The 19,706-nt window shown below is 35.0% G+C and overlaps 1 protein-coding gene across 2 annotated transcripts in view; it reads left to right on the forward strand.

Annotated features, from left to right (window-relative positions):
* The window catches only part of Lrrc7 (leucine rich repeat containing 7), a 420,763-nt gene that overhangs the window by 338,201 nt on the left and 62,856 nt on the right, over window positions 1-19,706 (forward strand). Inside the window, exons 18-22 of one of the 2 annotated variants that reach the window (XM_077791099.1) lie at window positions 2,492-2,603; window positions 2,820-3,000; window positions 4,777-6,457; window positions 10,303-10,443; window positions 19,324-19,443. In XM_077791099.1, the coding sequence (XP_077647225.1) occupies window positions 2,492-2,603; window positions 2,820-3,000; window positions 4,777-6,457; window positions 10,303-10,443; window positions 19,324-19,443 (2,235 nt within the window). The remainder of the gene's footprint in view (window positions 1-2,491; window positions 2,604-2,819; window positions 3,001-4,776; window positions 6,458-10,302; window positions 10,444-19,323; window positions 19,444-19,706) is intronic. The other variant, XM_077791100.1, reaches the window with a different exon arrangement.

Raw genomic sequence — 19,706 nt, forward strand, 5'->3', positions numbered from 1 at the left:
ATACCTGAGTCAGACCATACCTACTTTATGCAGAATTCTGGTCATGATTTGGGGATACAAGTTTGAAAGTTTATCTATACAAACAAGATGAGTTGAGTATTGAATGTATAGGACATAAGAATGAGAAAGTTAAACCCTTAGTTATGCTAATGTTCTGTGCTTGTACAACTATTTGGTATGCTTTTTGTGTCTTTATTTTATTTATTTACATATTTTTGATTGAAACAAAATTCCTATGCTTGTATTAGGTATCATAAAAATATTTACTTTTTAAGTCATTATTTCACTCAAATAAGTTACCTTTACATTCATAAACTTGTTATTTCTAGATAGAAATTAGCACCAGTTCCTAATATCTAGTACCTTCATATTACTGATGAATTGAATAAGGTCCAGAGAAGTACACTAACTTGCCCTAGATAACCTGATTAATAAATGGTAAAATAGGAATAAGATGGAAATATGACACCTTGTACCTGAAATTTTTTGACAAATCAACATATTTTATGCCTTTCATGGTGCTGTTTCTCAGGCTTATACCTTCTTCTTATAAACTGCTCTGTAGGTATATAAAGGTGTTTATTCTTTATTGTGACACCTTCAAACTTTATCAAAAAGACTGGACTGACTCTAGGAAATGTTAGTTGTTTTGTTTACATGTCAGTAAAATCCCTGTAATAGAGTACTTCCCTCTGTGGTTTGATTAGTCTAATAAAAGCAGGGTATAAAAGAAAAAAAAATATTTTATGCTGATTTTATGAGATTATTTTCAAAATCCATAAAAATATAGGTTTCTCTCTTAAGCCCCAGTATTTTCATCAACCCCACTCTATTTCCTATCTCTCTTCTAATCTGACTCTTCTTTTTAAGTCCTTAATGTTCCCGCACGGGGAGGTAACACACTGTAGGGGAAGATCTCTGGCCTGGAAGCCAGAGGAATCATGCTCCAATGCTGGGTCTTTGTCTATTGTATGTGTAGGCCTGAGTTTGTTCTCAGAATCTGCCGCAAGACAATGAAAGGGTAACTAAATGGTCTTTCTGTCTTCTATTGCAATATTCCTTTTTAAAAATTAACACGTTAGATATACCCTGTTTTATTACAGGCAAATATTCCCATACAAACAAACAAACAAAATTTAAATGACAGAACTTAAGCATTAGTTAAAGAAATGGATTTGTATTGCTGCAAAACCCAAAGACCTAAGCCTGTCTCTGTGGAGTCCTTGGCAATAGATGAAAGTCATAATAAGAGTCTCTGGCTGTTCATTAAAACAACCAATTATTTATGGGAAAGATTTTTTAATTTCTAATATTTTTGTCTTCAAATATATTCTTTCTATGATTAAATAAAATGTTTCTAAGGTTGTCAATGTTCCAAAATAATAAGATATTAAAAATATGAAACAACCAAAAAATTTTGAACTTGAATTAACATTAATTTTAAGCAAAGGATACATAAAGATAGCTGCCATGCATAGATTTTTATCAGTACTTATTTATGGTATTTTCACATCTAGAAGAAAGTAAGCATTTGGCATTCTGCCTTGCCTAATGCTTCCACTACCTGGTTAAGTGGGAGTAAAAATTTGAATTACTGGCTGGGGTTGTGGCTCCATGGTAGAGCGCTTGCCTCACATATGTGAAGCACTCAGTTCAATCCACAGCACCACATAAAAACAAATAAATTAAATAAAGGTATTATGTCCATCTTTCCATCTACAACTAAAAAATATTTTTTAAAGTCTGAATTACTGAAGTTTAAAATTTGTAAGTTTTTTTACGTGTTCATTTGTCGTTACAAAATTATGTTCTTGTCCATTGAACTGCATTACACTCAATTAATGGATATAGAATGAAGAGTTAGCAGACCACATTGGTCACCAGAAAACTAGAAAACTTAGAAAGAAGGCATAGCAGGACAAGAGCAGTGGAGGAGATACTCACCCAAGAAACAGCAGCAATTAAGAGGGAGAGTGGCAGAAAAAGTAGGTTATATAGGACCCTAGGGCACATTCATATGGCAAGGGATGACCAAAAAAAAAAAATCCTGTTGGTCAATGATATCCCTTTCCCTTAGAACTCTTAGAGCATTCATCTGTTATATGTCTTACATGTGTATATATCATATATATGTATGGATCTTACTACTCGTGTAGACCTTAAAATTCAGTACAGTGTTAAAATGAGTTGTATCTCATCTCCCCAGGTAGATTGCAAACTCTCAGAGGGCCACATTTTGTCTTTCTTTGGAAACTCTACAGTTCTTTGCACAGTGCCAGCCTTAAAAACAGCAGTCAAACTTATGCCTGATGAATAAAAGAGTGCTCAACTCAGAGATACATAATGGTTCATTTTTTCCCAATGCCCCATAGTCAATTAAATTCTAGAGTCACATTTTTTTTTTTATCTGAGCCAAATAAAGCTATTGCCATCTTGGTTAACCATTGTTTCAATGTTTACTTTCCTTGTCCTGTATTATTATATCTCTCAGGATTCTTTTGTTCATCCAGCTAATGAAATGAGGATTGGGGAGCTTCACCCTTCATTAGCTGAGACCCCTCTGTACCCACCCAAACTTGTTCTGCTAGGGAAGGACAAAAAAGGTAACATCATGAAGCTGATGTGGAAAATATGCGACAAATGCATGTGCATGATGAATCACCAGTTGTACATTATGATATGCCATAGTCTATTAAAATTATTTTATAAATATATATTCTAACATTAATCAGTATAGAATTTGTTTTTCCTACTTACTTTTCTGTGTTTGTGTTTATCAATGTTCGTAGCATTATAACATGTTTCCCTTTAAATTTCAGAATCAACTGATGAGTCTGAAGTTGACAAAACTCACTGTCTGAATAACAGTGTTTCCTCAGGCACTTACTCAGACTACTCGCCTTCCCAGGCTTCCTCAGGATCCTCTAACACCCGGGTTAAAGTGGGGTCCTTGCAGACAACAGCTAAAGATGCAGTTCATAATTCTTTGTGGGGTAACAGGTGTGTTGAGAATTCCCACTTTTCTGTTCCCAATCGCTTATTTCCAGCAACTTTTTTTTTAATGGAATCTTCATAATTTTGGAATTGTATTCAACACATGAGTGGTATAGAAGACAGAATGGGGCAGGTAAGCAAATGTAGTTCACCTGGGACTTCCAAGAGCAAATGAATCCATCTTACAGGGTGAGACTGCTGATTAAGGGGGTGATGGTAGGAAATTAACATGATGACATGGTAGAACTAGAAAACTTAATAGTCAAAAATTCTGTTTGGCCAACACATGTTTATGAAGCATGTGGACAATTTGCCATCCAAAATGATGTTATTAGCTAACATAAGATGCATGTGAAGCACTATGTGCCTGGCACAGAGTAAATATTTCATCAGTTTCCTTCGTTGACATCATCATTACCATCACCATCATCATTTATCATCACCTGAAGTTAGGATGCCTGTAAAAGTACTTAAGCTCTGCAAAATGACTCCCACTCTTTATTACTCCCATTTTACAGATGAAAGAAACAAAAGCCACACTGCATAATAAAATGACTCAGTGAAGGAGTATTTGCCTTCTAATTGCTCAGTTTTATAATTTATGGCTACAGTTTTATACTAAAAGTAACAAAAGTTGTCATATGATCTAGGTAGTCAAAACCTTTACTCCTGTTTTACTGCTAATGTGCTCCCTCTTGGCAATGCCTTCTTTAGTAATTCATCAATGATTATTTCTCTTCATCAATGACCGTGATTAAAAAATCTTAACTCTAAGTTTTTATGGGAGCTTATATTAATCAAAGTAGTTTTAGAACATGCTTTCTAAATGCACATTTTTTCCAGTTAAGAGAAGCCCACAAAATCTTTTCCTTTATTAATAAAATATGCATTATTTAGCCGAGCCCAGCAACAGCAAGGTGCTAAGCAACTTAGTGAGACACTAAATAAAATACAAAATAGGGCAGGGGATGTGGCTCAGTGTTCAAGTGGTCAAGTGCCCCTGAGTTCAATCCCCAGTAAAATATTGATTTTATATATAATTCGATATTATTGGTGTGCAAATGGTTTTAAATAAAGTCAGAAAGAGGAACATATACTAAAGATATACTAGAGACACTCACTGTTATAAATTTGCCAGTGACACAAAGTCATACTTCACATTCTAAAAAGAGATACCTGAATGTGCTTGATACTTCAACAATAGTATTAGCATCTTCAAGACCTGGCCTTATTTGAAGACATTTTGAATCCATCACTTATATCAATAATTGTTAAGAAAAGTGTTCTCAACCAATATATTGGAAATGGACTGAATCAGAATTTCCAGGAATAAATACTAGGGATCAGATGATTATATTTATCAATCAGGTTTGAGGGCCATCACTGAAGACAATCATGTCATCCATTCATTCTTTCAACAAATACATGTTTAACGCCTACTATGTGCCAAACCCTTTTCTTAGCCTGAAGAGAAAAAGATCTCTGCCCTCATGAGTTTACATTCTAGCAGAGGACATGAGATGCTATACAATAAATTTCAAAGGTAAGTAAATTTTAAAATGTAGTGGAAGGTGATTATTACTAGAAAGAAGTGAAAGAAGAGGGTAAAGGAGTGGATTTCGGAGACACAGAGGACATGAAATAATACTATCTTAATCCTAAATCAGGTAGGGATGAATGATCAGCTCAACAGACATGGTGGCCCACTTTCAGTGCTTGTTCATCTTAACAGAAACCAACTCTTCCTCATTTTCATATTTCTTCTTCCCTTTGTGTTTACAGGATTGCGCAATCTTTCCCACAGCCTCTGGATGCAAAGCCATTGCTCAGCCAGCGAGAGGCTGTTCCCCCAGGGAACCTACCACAGAGACCCGACCGCCTGCCAATGAGCGATGCTTTCACTGACAACTGGACTGATGGATCCCATTACGACAACACAGGGTTTGTTTCCGAGGAAACCGCAGCTGAGAATGCCAACAATAATCCTCTCTTGAGTTCCAAGTCTAGAAGCACATCTTCTCACGGACGCAGGCCTTTAATCAGGCAGGATAGGATTGTTGGTGTTCCCCTGGAACTTGAGCAGTCTACACACAGACACACGCCAGAAACAGAAGTGCCTCCTACCAATCCTTGGCAGAATTGGACCAGAACCCCTAGTCCGTTTGAAGACAGGACCGCTTTTCCTTCCAAATTAGAGACAACCCCCACTACCAGCCCTTTGCCTGAAAGGAAAGACCATCTGAAAGAATCTACTGAAATACCCAGTCCTTTTTCTCCAGGAGTACCATGGGAATATCATGATTCCAACCCCAACAGGAGTCTTGGTAATGTCTTTTCTCAAATCCACTGCCGCCCAGATTCTTCTAAAGGTGTTATTTCAATTAGCAAGAGCACAGAGAGGCTTTCCCCACTAATGAAAGATATAAAGTCCAATAAATTCAAAAAGTCACAGAGTATCGATGAGATTGACATTGGCACATACAAGGTTTATAACATACCATTAGAAAACTACGCTTCTGGAAGTGATCACTTAGGAAGCCACGAACGACCCGATAAACTGTTGGGACCAGAGCATGGCATGTCCAGTATGTCTCGAAGCCAGTCGGTCCCAATGCTGGATGACGAGATGCTCACCTATGGAAGCAGTAAAGGGCCACAACAGCAAAAAGCTTCTATGACAAAAAAAGTCTACCAGTTCGACCAAAGCTTCAATCCTCAAGGAGCAGTGGAAGTCAAAGCGGACAAGAGGATACCGCCCCCTTTCCAGCACAATTCGGAGTATGTGCCACCGTCCACCAAAAACATGGCCAAGGATTTGGTTAGTCCTAGAGCTTACCGAGGATACCCACCCATGGAGCAAATGTTCTCGTTTTCTCAGCCGTCCGTTAATGAGGATGCGGTGGTGAATGCCCAGTTTGCAAGCCAAGGAGCCAGGGCAGGCTTCTTGAGGAGAGCTGACTCCCTGGCCAGCTCCACAGAAATGGCCATGTTTAGAAGGGTCAGTGAACCTCACGAGCTGCCACCAAGTGATAGGTATGGCAGACCTCCATACAGGGGAGGGCTAGATCGCCAAAGCAGCGTGACAGTGACTGAGTCCCAGTTCCTGAAGAGGAATGGCAGGTATGAAGACGAACATCCTTCCTATCAAGAAGTGAAAGCTCAGGCGGGAAGTTTTCCAGTTAAAAACCTAACCCAGAGGAGGCCATTGTCTGCGAGAAGCTACAGTACAGAGAGTTACGGGGCCTCCCAAACCAGGCCAGTTTCAGCTAGGCCAACTATGGCAGCTCTTTTGGAAAAAATACCGTCTGACTATAACTTGGGTAACTATGGTGACAAGCCATCAGATAACAGTGATATAAAGACGAGGCCCACCCCTGTGAAGGGAGAGGAGAGCTGTGGTAAAATGCCTGCAGACTGGAGACAACAGCTGCTTAGACATATAGAAGCTAGAAGGTTAGACAGGGTATGTTTGGCATTTCTCTGTAAGAATATCCCCCCTGCCTTTAGTTTTACTTTTTTTTTTTTCTTTTTTGGCATTTCTAAGCACATGTAGTGAAGCATGAAATACATGAATGGAGAGATGATCAGCACTTATTTGTCTTTCTATTGTGGGGGGAAATGATCCTAATAGTTTTTCATGGGTATTGCTTAATGCTTTCTGAGAGTCCATAACCTGCAAGTGAATTATTTATCAAATCTAGCCTAACTATTGTTAGTAAGAAAGAATTTGACTCTATCATATGGGATGGTGTTTCCAATTGTTTTCTAGCCATTAAGGCAAGGCAAAAATGCCTCTCCTAGGACACAAAACTGCTCTCTGGTGACCTAAAGAGTATGGTTTTTATTGAATCTATAAAAAGTGAGTATTTCACCCTTTTCTTCACGGACTCACTTATGTTAAACTCGGGCATAATCTGTTTATAAAATTTGCACATAGTTACTGCTATGGGACTACTAAACTTATTACTTCTAATGAGCAATAATCTTCCCAGCAAGAAAAAGAAAAAAGAAAATAAGCAGAGATTAAATGCCCTCCTACACACTATTTTATTTAATAAAAATTCTGCCATTTAGAATATTGGTTTTTATACAGAAGAAAATATATAAATTCCAATTTTACTACTGACAACAAAAACAGATGATGTCTTTATATAAAGACTATAGACATACAAATTAGTATTATATTGCAAAAAAAGAAAGAAAATCAATGCTAATTTAGTTAAAAATTGAGTCAGAATAGTATGGAATGCACAGCCCAGTGATTGGGAGAGTTTAAAAAAAAAGTTATAAAGCCTTTAATTGCTTTTTTGTTGTTGTTGCCTGTTCAAATCTAAGAGAAATCTGGTACTTCACTTTCTAAAACTATTATCAACCTACTGTCATCATTCAGTAGACCTCTTGGCTTTGGTGTAGAAGGCTTTGTGTGCTCTGCAGTGACACTAGAACATTGAAGATTTTTGTGTGTGTGTGTGAAATTGGGGCCTTTTGTTCTCATTTTCTAAGTTCAAATGCTCTATGTAAACTGGGGATCTGGGTAACAAGATGCTATTGGAATGTTTCACTTAGTAGTTTTATTATTTTATTTTGTGTCCTGCAAAAAACACAGGTCACTGCATTTATTATGTATTTTTTAGTAATAAATTTTATGTTTTCAGGTTTATTCCTTTTAAATAATTACACTATTGTAGGTCGTGTCTACATGACAAGAAAACAATTTTTTAGGGGAAGAGTAAACTAATAAATGTGGGCATGGGTATTAGTTTCTCAGTGTGGAAATTGGTTCTACCTTGCAAAATATTTCATCAGAATGTCTGTTTCAAATAGGTTGCTCAGTCCCATTGAAGGGAGCCTCATCAAGGCCGCATGACTGGCTGTCAGTGGGAGACACCTGGTCGGTTGTCACCATGCCTTACCTCAAGTTATGCCCTCCATGTAGACAGATAACTTGGAGGGCGAAAATATTTGGGGCCAAATAATACAGTACAGTTTGGGAACTCTGGCCTCGTGTAGACACGACCATACGTAACAGGGTAAGATGAACTAGTCAAGAAAGGTTATTAGAAGATTTGTGCAGCATATGTACAATGACTGGTAATTTGAGGCAGCAGAAGAGTGAGTGGAAAGAAAGCATGAAAACAAAAAGATAAATTCCTAAGCATTTGGTACTGTCAGGGTTTTTTTTACTGTTATCCCAGATACATGGTTTCTCTCCTTTGATTCAATAACCAAAAACTAGATGGCTCCTCTAGATGGAGCAAGAACATGGGGAGACCCTGGGTGTATAGGAATGAGGAGGGGGATTGAATCAGGTAACTAAAAGTGTATCCATGTGTATTTTCTCTATTTTCTCTTATCACAATGACACCTCCCTTTTTAATTAGTCTCCACATACCCTCTGTTTGTTTGTAATTCCTTGGACCTATCTTTTCCAGAGCAACTTCAACATATATTCAATAGTTTCTCATTTAATTCCAAGAAGTTAATTTCCTTAGGATATTGCTTTAAGTCTTCAGATCCTAGAAGCTCTTCCTTTTGTTTTCTCCAAGTAGCGTTTCTTTCCCCCTTTCAATTGAGCTTCTGAGCAGTTCAGGTTATGAATTACTTAAAACTCCCTAGCTACTCAACAAGATGAACTCAGGCACCAAAGCACGGACTTACTGCAGAAAACTGGTTTTGACACAGCTGTGCTGCTTAATATTCTGCCCAGAGTCTGACTGCACCAGACATGATATGCTTCTTTCCCAGTGAAACTTAGTTGAAACATTTGAATCCCTGAAACTAAATAGATACACTAGAAACTATAAGATATTTGTGAGTCCACATACATGACAACTGCCTAGAGGCTGGGTATGGAATAAAGTTAATAGTCCAAATAATATTGGCAAAAGATCTCAGTGCTGACCTTAGAGAGGCAGCTCCAAGTGCTACCCTGGATAAAAGATGCTTACGTTCCCCTTCACTTTAACCACAAGGCTCGCACTTCTACTGCAGATTTCCACTGTGACAGAAAATTTAAAGCATGAACTCATATGTCCTACTCTTCTATAGGAGCTGACAGACCACTAGACTGAGTGATCTAAACCCTAAGGAATCATCCAAGTGCCAGATCAAAATGTTTAGTGTCTTTTTCACTTTGAGTGTGGTGACTGTGAAAAATCTCTGTATGAAATAATCATGAATTCATAACAAGTATGATGTGTAGACAAGTACCTCATCATGAGTATAAGAATCTTTCAGTATAGCTCAATGAAATGTTGATGCTAATAATCATTACTTTGCAAATAATGCTCTCAGAATAGAATAGCTACCTGCTCGTAATGCTCAATAATTTTCATTTTAGAAAAATTGTACTCAGTTAACTTCTATGGATAATTTTTTTCCAAAATAAGAGAATTAAAGAAACCAAATGCTGTCAATTATTAGATTTCTGTTTTAGGCTATAGATTTGATAACAAGGCATCTAAAATGTTTTAATTTTTCGAGGAAGTGCTATAGAAAAAAATTATTAATTATTTAAAATAATTTTAGATGCATCTGTTGAAGAGTAGCTAAGATGTAAATAAGTATTTAGATTCATTTGACGAGTAACATTAATAGTTCACACATTATAATTACTTCAATATAATTATGCAATTATCTTGTTTAAAAGGTAATTATTTAGAAAAATACAATATATGGTTCTACATCCAACTTATTTGATTGGTATAAATGAATTAATAAGTGGATTCAATCAAGTCAATAGTCAGAATTAATGATTTTTTGGACCAGATGTTTTTTCTGAGTTGCTATATTTTGTCTATAGACTTGAACAATAATGAAGAAAGATCTTGGCTTTAACATTGCAATGCTTTAGTTTAAGGCAGATTTAGGAGATAATATTTGTCTTTCATATGTGATGATCTCACAATGTGAAAGAGACCATGAGATTTGTAGCCAATAAAATGCGGTTACTATCTGTTTGAATTTTCAAAATTAATGCACTACCACAGGATGGACAATATTTATCCAAAGTCACTACTATCATGGTATCTAAGAGACAGATTTTATGCCTTTGAGTTAGCAGCAAGTGCAAGGCAGAATGTATCTTCTTTGCTTTTTGTCCTTTCTGTAGTTTTGGATGGTACTCATTATGTGCATAACTAACACTGTTGACTGTATGCTTTTTGTCTGATCAAGTGCATGTTTTTAAAAGAAAGTTACTGTTTGCCCGCTTAAAGTTAAATGTTATAAATTTAAACATGTTCATGTAATAATCAGTTTGTTGAGCATGTGTTCACATCCTGTCACATGATTATTTCCTCTACTCAGAATGCTGCTTACAAACACAACACAGTTAACCTTGGCATGCTGCCCTATGGAGGTATTTCAGCAATGCATGCAGGCAGAAGCATGACTTTAAACTTGCAGACTAAGTCTAAATTTGATCATCAAGAACTACCTCTTCAGAAAGTAAGTATGGACTGCCCTACATGTGTCAGCATACCAAAGCCAATTAATATTGTTTGTTCACTTAATGTATTTAGGCTGTACATACAACCCTGTTCATTAGACTCTTGTGAGTCCAAAAAGCACAAGGGTAAATAATGTAGAGCCTAAATTCTCAACTGCTAAATGTATATTTGTAGCTAGACTGATTATTGGGTTCCTGCTTTTGGGATTGAGCTTTGCTTTTTGGATTGAGCAGGTACATGGCTTTTTGTGTTGCTTTAAGGCTCATTTTTTCCTTATTCCTCATTTTTTTCTATTCTTCTTTGTTTTTCTTTTTTTTGTATTTATATGCTTATTTTTAATTTTTTAAATATATCCTTACCTTCTCTTGGTGATGCATTCTGAGAACAGAACTGGAAATTATTATTGGATTTCAGGTGATTTCTTTGGAAAAGTTGTATACCCCTAAATTAGAATGGAAATTAAGTGCTTGGTGCTTCTAAACACTTTTTCAGCCCATATTTTGGGAGATACAACACAGAAGTAAAAGAAGAAAAGCAAGTTTGGGGCTAAGTTAGCAATCAGTGCCCTTCCTAGGTTAATGGAAAAGTAGCAAGTTCACCCCTTTTTAAATGGAAAGGCAAGCACATTTGAAAGGGAATGTGCTATTAAGAGAAAACATTTTCATTGCCAAAGAAACATTTCTGCAAAATTGAGAATGTCCATTTTACCTATTTAAATTGATTAATGTTTGGTCTCTTACATTTCAATGCAACTGAGTCATTTTCATAAAATACATCATTATAGCTATATATTAATATAGTAATTAACCTAGTAAGTTTTTGTGGGGAAAAAAATAAGTACAAAATAGGGATAACGGAGTGATAGCAGATTCCAAACATATTTCTTTCCTAATAAAATTAATGAAAATTTGGAACAAATTTTCTTCTCAGAAAAAATGAGGGTCATATGTTCTCAAATTCATGTTTTAATGTCAAATTAGTCTTTAATAAAATTCCCTAACTCTTGATGGTTTGGTTCCCACTGTGAATGGAGTAACAAAATCAAAAGGACACTTACATCCATAGCTTTTTCTTCACTCAACATCTTTTGGAGAAAAACACCCTAACTACACTGAGAACTTTTGAATATCATTTTTCCAGTCCTCAGTCTCCTGTAGCACATCCAGTGGTGTGCTGATAACTTTCTCTTGAGGGAGCAATGTTCTGATTTGTGGTGTTTGCTAATGTCCACAATATAAATACTCCTAGTATGACCAGTTTCAAAGTACCACCTTAATGTCACTGAACCCCAAAATGGGGTATATGGCTGGCTCTCACAAACCAGCACAAGTTGGCTCCAGCACACCATCAACATGGCCATCTTTAGTTGAGTTCCCACTTTAATGAACCCTGTTCTTCGTGTCCTCTCAGATATCCACAGCACCCATCATCTTTCCTAACCAAACCAATTTTAAAAAGGCCTTCAAACTTTTCTGCACTAAGGAATAGATATCACAACTTACATGGCCAACTTTCCTACAGGGACTGGGGATTAAATAGAAAGCAAATCTTTAAACTAAAATAATGAAATTTCAAAATCCATTGAGCTTATTAAAGAGATCTCACTATGAAAAAAGCTATTATCTGAACCATCTGAAATTATGTTAAATGGAAGCTCCCTAATTTTGCCTAATTTGGAACCCTATTTAATTTCCAGATATGAACTAGTTACATCTGTGTTGCTGTATTAATTTTATGATATGGCTTGGGGTACCCTAGAGAATGGGTTCATTATCACTATAGCTCTAAAATATTCTATAACAGAAATAATACAGAATGGCATTTAGGGACTTCTTAAAATCATCCTCACTTGGGTATAGAGATAACCTACAGGAATTCTCTATGTAAACCACATTCAATTGCAATTCAGAACAATTCAAATATTGAAACACTTTAGAATAAATTACTATTTAATACCTTATTTCCTGAACACACAAAAAAAAAAAGTTAATGAGAAAGAAGAGGAAGAGATGGTAGGGGATGAAAAAGGAAAGAAGGAAAAGTACTTCATTACTCCAAAAAGATTTTATGATTCAAAAATTATCAGTGTAAGGCCTATAAGCTTTAAGCACTTAGGCATCTTCTCACCCCATCACCAATGTAGGAACCTTATGAGGCCTGGGTGTTTATGAGTATCTCGAATTGCTCCAAGACTCTGTTTCCTCCCATGAATTCCCATCTAAGTATCTGTCTGTTCACCTCTGCCCAGTTATTTCTTCTTTGCAGAGCTTTCATTTGAAATTTGTTTGGTTTGTTTTGGCAAACCTTTAGTGTCAACGTTTCTTAAAAATACATTCTCTCAGATTATCCATCCCTGGCTGTGCTGGCCATTGCTAACTGGTCCCATGATGGATGCACCATTTCCCTGAATCCTTCTTGGCAGGAGAGGAGGCTGACAAGAATAATTTTCCTTTGATTTATAAATGCATAAAAACTTATTATAACAAAATTTTGTCTTGCTACTTAATATAATAAAAATTAGTGTCTTGGGCATTTAAAATTGCTTTTCAGCCCCTATATGCTCATTAGCCATAAGAATTGCACTAATGTGTAGTGCAATATCTATTTATAAATATGTCCAGTAAATAAAATTGACAAAACTGTTCATTCCTTGGTTGGGAAATTCTGGGCCAGTCTCTATTATTCATAAAATTTCTGAATGATAACCCTGGCTGACTTCAGTTAGATATTGTAGCAAATTACTCTAAATGAATGAATGAAGTTTCCTAACTAATCTAAGTTCACATTTGCCCCTATTAAAAGTTAGTATAGGAAATGGAGGTGCAATGTACACTAATATGGGTGGTGCCCTGCTAAGGGAACACACAGGGCTGTCTCTTGCAACCAGTAGGAAAGAGCACCTGTCTAAATTTCTTCTACTGCACAGAAACTGTCCTTAAATTGTGCTAAACTAATTAAGGATAGAACTATTTCCGAATGAAGATCAAATAATTCTGACACTTGATGAAGCACTTACATAGTAAATATTTATGAGATGGAAAGGAAAGACACTCCCAGATTTTGCTATGTATTTTGACTCTTTCTAAAATTTTCATACTTATTACTTGCCAGGTCAAGTATTGTACATTTTTCATAGGCCTCAAGTGTTGTATATTTTTATGGTATAGGCCTCCTATACTATAAGCAGTAAATTACATCTTCTGTAACATTTTCATGGAATCATTTAAAATATTTTTAGAATGTCAACAAATACAGCAAAATCCATTTACTGAATTAATTTCCTTTAATATTTTCAGTTGTTGATATATATGACCATTCTCAAGAATATTTAATAGTACTTATGAACATTTGACAAATAAATCAGCTACTTTAAATTATAAAATAATCAGTATTTTTATTTATTCATTCATTCATTCATTCATTCATTTCTTTCTTCATTTATCATTTACTTACTGCCTTTCCAAAAAGCACTTAAGGCAACTTTCTATGATGTGATTAATGTTTCCATGTGCTTCTTTGGATGTGTTCTATTGTAATTGAGCTCAGTTACTGTCTTGAAATTTTATGTCATCAGAGACAAAGACAACATTGTAAAAAAAAATGTCAGTTCAATCTACCATTTTTATTATCTAGATTCATGCTAGAATAAATAAATATTTCCATTGGGAGAAAACTAAAGACTAGGAATTACTGGGCATCTACTACTTATCAAGTGGCATGAGGTATTTTAAATATGTTATTTTTTTCTCATGACTCAATAAAAACCCTCACAGGACACAAATATCTCCATACATGAGGAAACTGAGGATCTTATCACAAAATATCTCAGCTGCATTTTTATTGTTCCACTGTTGAAGTCTTTGTACCTAGCATCATAATAGACAGAATTTAAATCTGGTCCTGACTGGTACCCAGATTCAAGCTCTTTCTACAATACGATGATTCTTTCTCAAATGTTTGGAAAACCTGACATTTTCATAGAACATGAGTCATAATAGTTGATAAACCTCCTTTGTATGCATTATTATCTCACATCATCTTCAATAAAATCTAGAGAAGTAAATATTATAGAATGTAAAAAGAATATACAAGTAGAATATTTTAACTAGTGACCCTAGTCATTACCCATGTGCCACAAGTATATGCTGTCTTAGTTGACTGCACCTAATGAATGCTAGTAGTTACCAATGCTTTTCAGACACACTTGCATTTCCTGAGCATTCAGTGTCACCAAGAAATATTCTTGGTAGCATCGAAAGGCTAAAGATTATGGACTCAAGAAAATCACACGTTAATCATGTAGGCTACTGTAGCCCCAGAGACAATCAGCTGGGGAAGAAATCATTGGCCTTTCCTAATTCCCTGTTTGCTAGGTATCTGGCCGCCAATGTAAACAGTATGATCTCTTCTCCATCAAAGAAATAGATAATTTTATCTTATTTTTAATTCCTATTATCAGAACAGACCATAGAATCTACTACTTCTTGACTTATAGAATGAGGCACTAATAATATAAATGAATTATAATTTCAGGGAAGGGAAGGCTGAAGTCATGGAAATGTATGTATTAAATATTTCTTTTATTGAATTTTGCCTGGGAGAAAATGGCCCCATCTGTTTTATTAATTGATAAATTAATTGTTACTTCTCTTGCCAGCTTTTGCGTTAGAGAAATCTATAGAGCAATGTTTGCACCTAAACTATTTTTAAATTCTAATGTCCTTTCTTACTGGATCTATGCAAATGACTTAGGATCAGATAGTACCAACATTTGGTATGCATTTATTCACCCTAATGCCAAGGGTTACTTACCTAATGCCATTTTTTTCCCACTGCTGAAAGCAAAGCAAGATTTATGCTGCACCTGGGGCAAGTCAGCCCTATATTCTCGATTGATTGTGTTGCATTTATTATTGCCTACCTATCCCTCAAGAAAGATTCTCTTACCTTTCTAATTATGAAAAAAGCCTTCAGCCTGTAAATCCATATAAATCCGCATAGACAGCAGCTAAAATTAACAAAATAATGTTAGTACTTATACAGATGCTTCATTGCCATTATAATGAAGTGCTGGTTTAAAAATCACTTGGGCATTGCATTACCACCTTCAGATTAAACCCTATAAAATCATAATCATTTAGAAACTAGTTCAGCATATATTTGCCTTTGTAAGACCTATTTTGTCCAAAGGCATGCTGAAGAAAAAATATATGTGTGTGTATACACACACACACATACATATATAATTTCATTTGAAGTACTTTGGAGCAAATTGTTTTTAACACATTTTTTTTTTAATCTGTGATAATGCCTTTGTGAACTGTGTGCCAGTGCCAATTCCTAAACAAAATAGATCCTTGGGACATATCCTCTGGATATGTCCTTTGCAAAGTGCCAAATTCTAACATAACTCTCATAAAATTTTTAGCAAAATGCCAATAAGTATAATTTCACATGAATATTGTGCACCCATCTACTAGCAGATAAGAGCAAAGGTGCTGGATCAGCTAAGCTGACCTAATCACAGATGTAAATGCTATTCATATATATCCTTACACACCTATACCCACAGATAGACATGCATTTGTCTGACATATACGTGCTTTAAATATACTTAGATATGTACATATAAACATATATTCATGCATATTTGTTTTTCAGCAAAATTAGAAATCACTTCTTTCAACAGATACTTGTGGTCATTTATAATAATCAAAGTCATAAAAGTTAAATCTAGAAATGTCCGCACTAAACTTGGGGCTAATATCTGTCCAGCAAGACTTCCATAGAACATTATTGTACTTCTTACTACAAACAAAATTTTTTCTTTTTCACTAAATCATACTAGCCTATTATTTATGGCTATTTTTTTAATTTCTTTTAGTTGGAGATGGACATAATATCCCTTTATTTTACTCATTTTTTTATAAAGTGGTGCTGAGGATCGAACCCAGTGCCTCACACATGCTAGGCAAGCACTGAGCCACAACCGCAGCCCCTTCTCTATTTTGAAATATTAAAAACATACAGAACTTAGAAACTTAGGAAATTTTGCATTGTGATGAGTTTCCATGTCTTTTATCTCTAGTTGGTTATATATGATGAGAGAAATAAGAGTCATCTTCACTCTTTAAAGTATTTAAAGAAAATATCAAGAATGTCATATAAGAAATGAATAGCTAAACCTCAGTCTGATTATTTTCTTTGGAATAATAAATTTCAACAGTGATAGCATCTGTTTTTTTTCTACATTTCAGTTGTTCCTTTTCATTTTTATATAATTTTAACAGTTCAGTAACTAAATTTATATACAATAGGTATTCCTTTAGAAAAGAATGTGAATGTGCTATATAATTCACTTTTCAGTCCCTACCGCCACCACCCAACATCAATAAATTGTTTTTATGATCTTTGTATTTCTGTATACTTAAATCACAACTAGGATATCTCATTTAAGAAAACAAAAATGGCAGATAATTCTTGAAATTAATCATGGAAATTGCTTTCAGGAGATTCTTTTAATTTTACTATCTAGTCAAAGGATCATTTTATGTGTCTGCATGTTTATGTTCCTTCTGTCCCCTGTAATATAGGAGAATTGGTGTGATTGTTAATTGTCCTTTTTAAAAAGAGAGACTAATTTTTCCTCTAGTGAGAAGCCTAGACCATGATGATGTTAGGATTTTGATAAAATGGATTTAGTCATTTTATTCAATGCCAGAAAGAATGTTGTGATTCTCAATTGCTCTCTGACGGTGACTAAGTGTCATGCCTGGGCCAGTGAATCAAATGTAGTAGAGGAAACAGATGAAGATGGAAATGATACAGAGAGCAAAAAAGGAAACCTGTATTGAATTCTGGCCTTTTCTCAAAAACCTGTACTGCAAAGATCTGGTCCAGAGGAACATGCTTATTATGCCCTGTCACTAGCAAAGAACGCAACCCAGAAAAGACATGGAACCTAAAGAATAATAAATAAAATACTAGTCAGTACTGCTTAACCTGCATAACTATGTTTGCATAATTTAGTATTTTGATTTTCCATATTTAATATTCAGAAAATATGTGTTTGGGCATACGTAAACAAATTTACCTAGAGAAGATAAATATTAGAAAACTCATGCTTGAAAAAGACAGGCAAGCACTGGATAACTGTCTGGTTATTTTCAGGTAATGTATTCTTTGAATGTGTTATGTACATTTGATTTTTCAAACACAAATAAATTTATCCCTAACTAACAACTCAAGACCTTAAATTCAGAAACATTTTTCTTTCTTCACACTTTCTAATTAGCTTGTGAAAAAAAGAGTTTACATGGCCAAAGCAAAAGAAGAAAATTGAGTTGTCTCTTTACTTTTCATTATATTCAATTGCGTCTCACAATAAAATCCCATTTAAAATATTTCCAAGCAATGCTTTCTAAAAAGTGCATGTGGTCAGAATATAGATAGGTTAGTTACATAATTGTGTTCTAAAGGAGGACAAATGAAGACCATTCTGTATAAAAAGATGAAGCCTGGCAAGCAGTCCATGGTGGCATATTATAAAGAAAATGACCCAGTCTCCCTTCAGGGTGTTGGAGGACAAGTCCTCACACAAAATACACTGTACATACAATTTGTTTTTGTTTTTGTTTTTTTTTTGGACTAGGAATTCAACGCAGGGACACTTTACCACTGAGTTATATCTCCAGCCCTTTTTATTTTTTATTTTGAGACAGGGTCTTTACTAAGTTGCTCAGGTTCATCACAAAGTTGCTGAGGTTGTCCTTGAACTTGCAACCCTCCTGCCTCAGCTTTCCAAGTGACTGGGATTATAGGTGTGCACCATAGCCCTGGTCCATACATACATTCTTCAACCAGGCTTTATTAGTAGGGATCCTTCAGCACATGTACAAAGAATGGCATGCCATGTCTGTCTCATAAGTATTCCCTAGGCAACCAAACAGTTCTTTTGTATCCTAAAGGTTAGGGGAGGAAAATACCTTGTCCCTCCCCCAAAAAATATTATACACACACACATACAAACTTTGTATATGTCACCATGTATCTTTCCAATAGACGCTATCTTTCTCGTGGTATGTGATGACTTGCTATTACTCAGACTAGAATATTGAGTTCTCTCAAAATTTCTAGTATTAGTACAATAAAGATAGGTATATTATTATTTGTTAAAAGTAATAAGCCAGAAATCAGTTTAAAAAGTAAAAATGTTATGAAGCTTAAATTATAACATGATTAATCTAAATAAATAAATTTGGTATCATAAACAATCAGGATTTATTTATACTGCGATTCTAATAACATAATATTTTTGATGTTGTTTTAGCCTTTCCCTCAATCTACCTGCTAATAATGGCCTAGTACCATAAATCTTGTGCTATGCCAGTGTTAATACTATTTTGTATTAGTAAAAGGCATATTCTCCCAAAAATTATTACAGCCTTATAAAATTTATTTTAGGTTATGGTTTGGAATATTGAAAGTTCCATACTATGGATTATATGGTTTCTATTTATATTCTAAATGGTAAGATCATATTAAAGAGACAAATTCAGCAAGCTTTAAAGGTTGTGGTTTTTAACAATGGATTAATTTTATTCTGATTATTTTTTATTTAGGTACTGTAAATAATCTAAACTTTTCTTTAAAATTCAGTAAATAGCTCTAAGATTGTTATTTTACTTGTATTTCCAAAAAGCTGTTGGTTTAGAATTCTTACTCAGTAAATAGTATATAATAATATTTCCAGTTAGGATATATGTTTTTCTACAATCAAACAAAATTAATTTTACCATAATTATTAGGGACTCTTTTCAGAAAACTATGGTAAACTTCTATTACATCACTAAAGAATGCCATACCATTTTCGCAATAGACCCCGTCCCAGCAAAGCAACATTTTAGACAATGGACAAGAGGATGTATCTCCTAGTGGCCAATGGAATCCTTATCCACTTGGGAGGCGGGATGTACCTCCGGACACCATTACTAAAAAGGTAACCAATTTCAAATTGATGACACAAATCATGAACCTTGCACATCCATTGTAATCTGTAATCCATATCTTGTGTCTTAACATCATTTCTAACTTTGTGATAACTTTAGGCTAAATATTATTCTACTACAGGGAGTCTGGTTAACCATAAGTGCATTGAAATAAAATAATGAACACTGCCAAGTGTTCAGAGTTGGTAATGAATGTTTATAAAAATCCTGTCACTACTCGGCAGATACTACCACTCCTAAGAGTAGGCTGACT

This window comes from Urocitellus parryii, chromosome 11, assembly GCF_045843805.1.
Source record: "Urocitellus parryii isolate mUroPar1 chromosome 11, mUroPar1.hap1, whole genome shotgun sequence".
Taxonomy (NCBI): domain Eukaryota; kingdom Metazoa; phylum Chordata; class Mammalia; order Rodentia; family Sciuridae; genus Urocitellus; species Urocitellus parryii.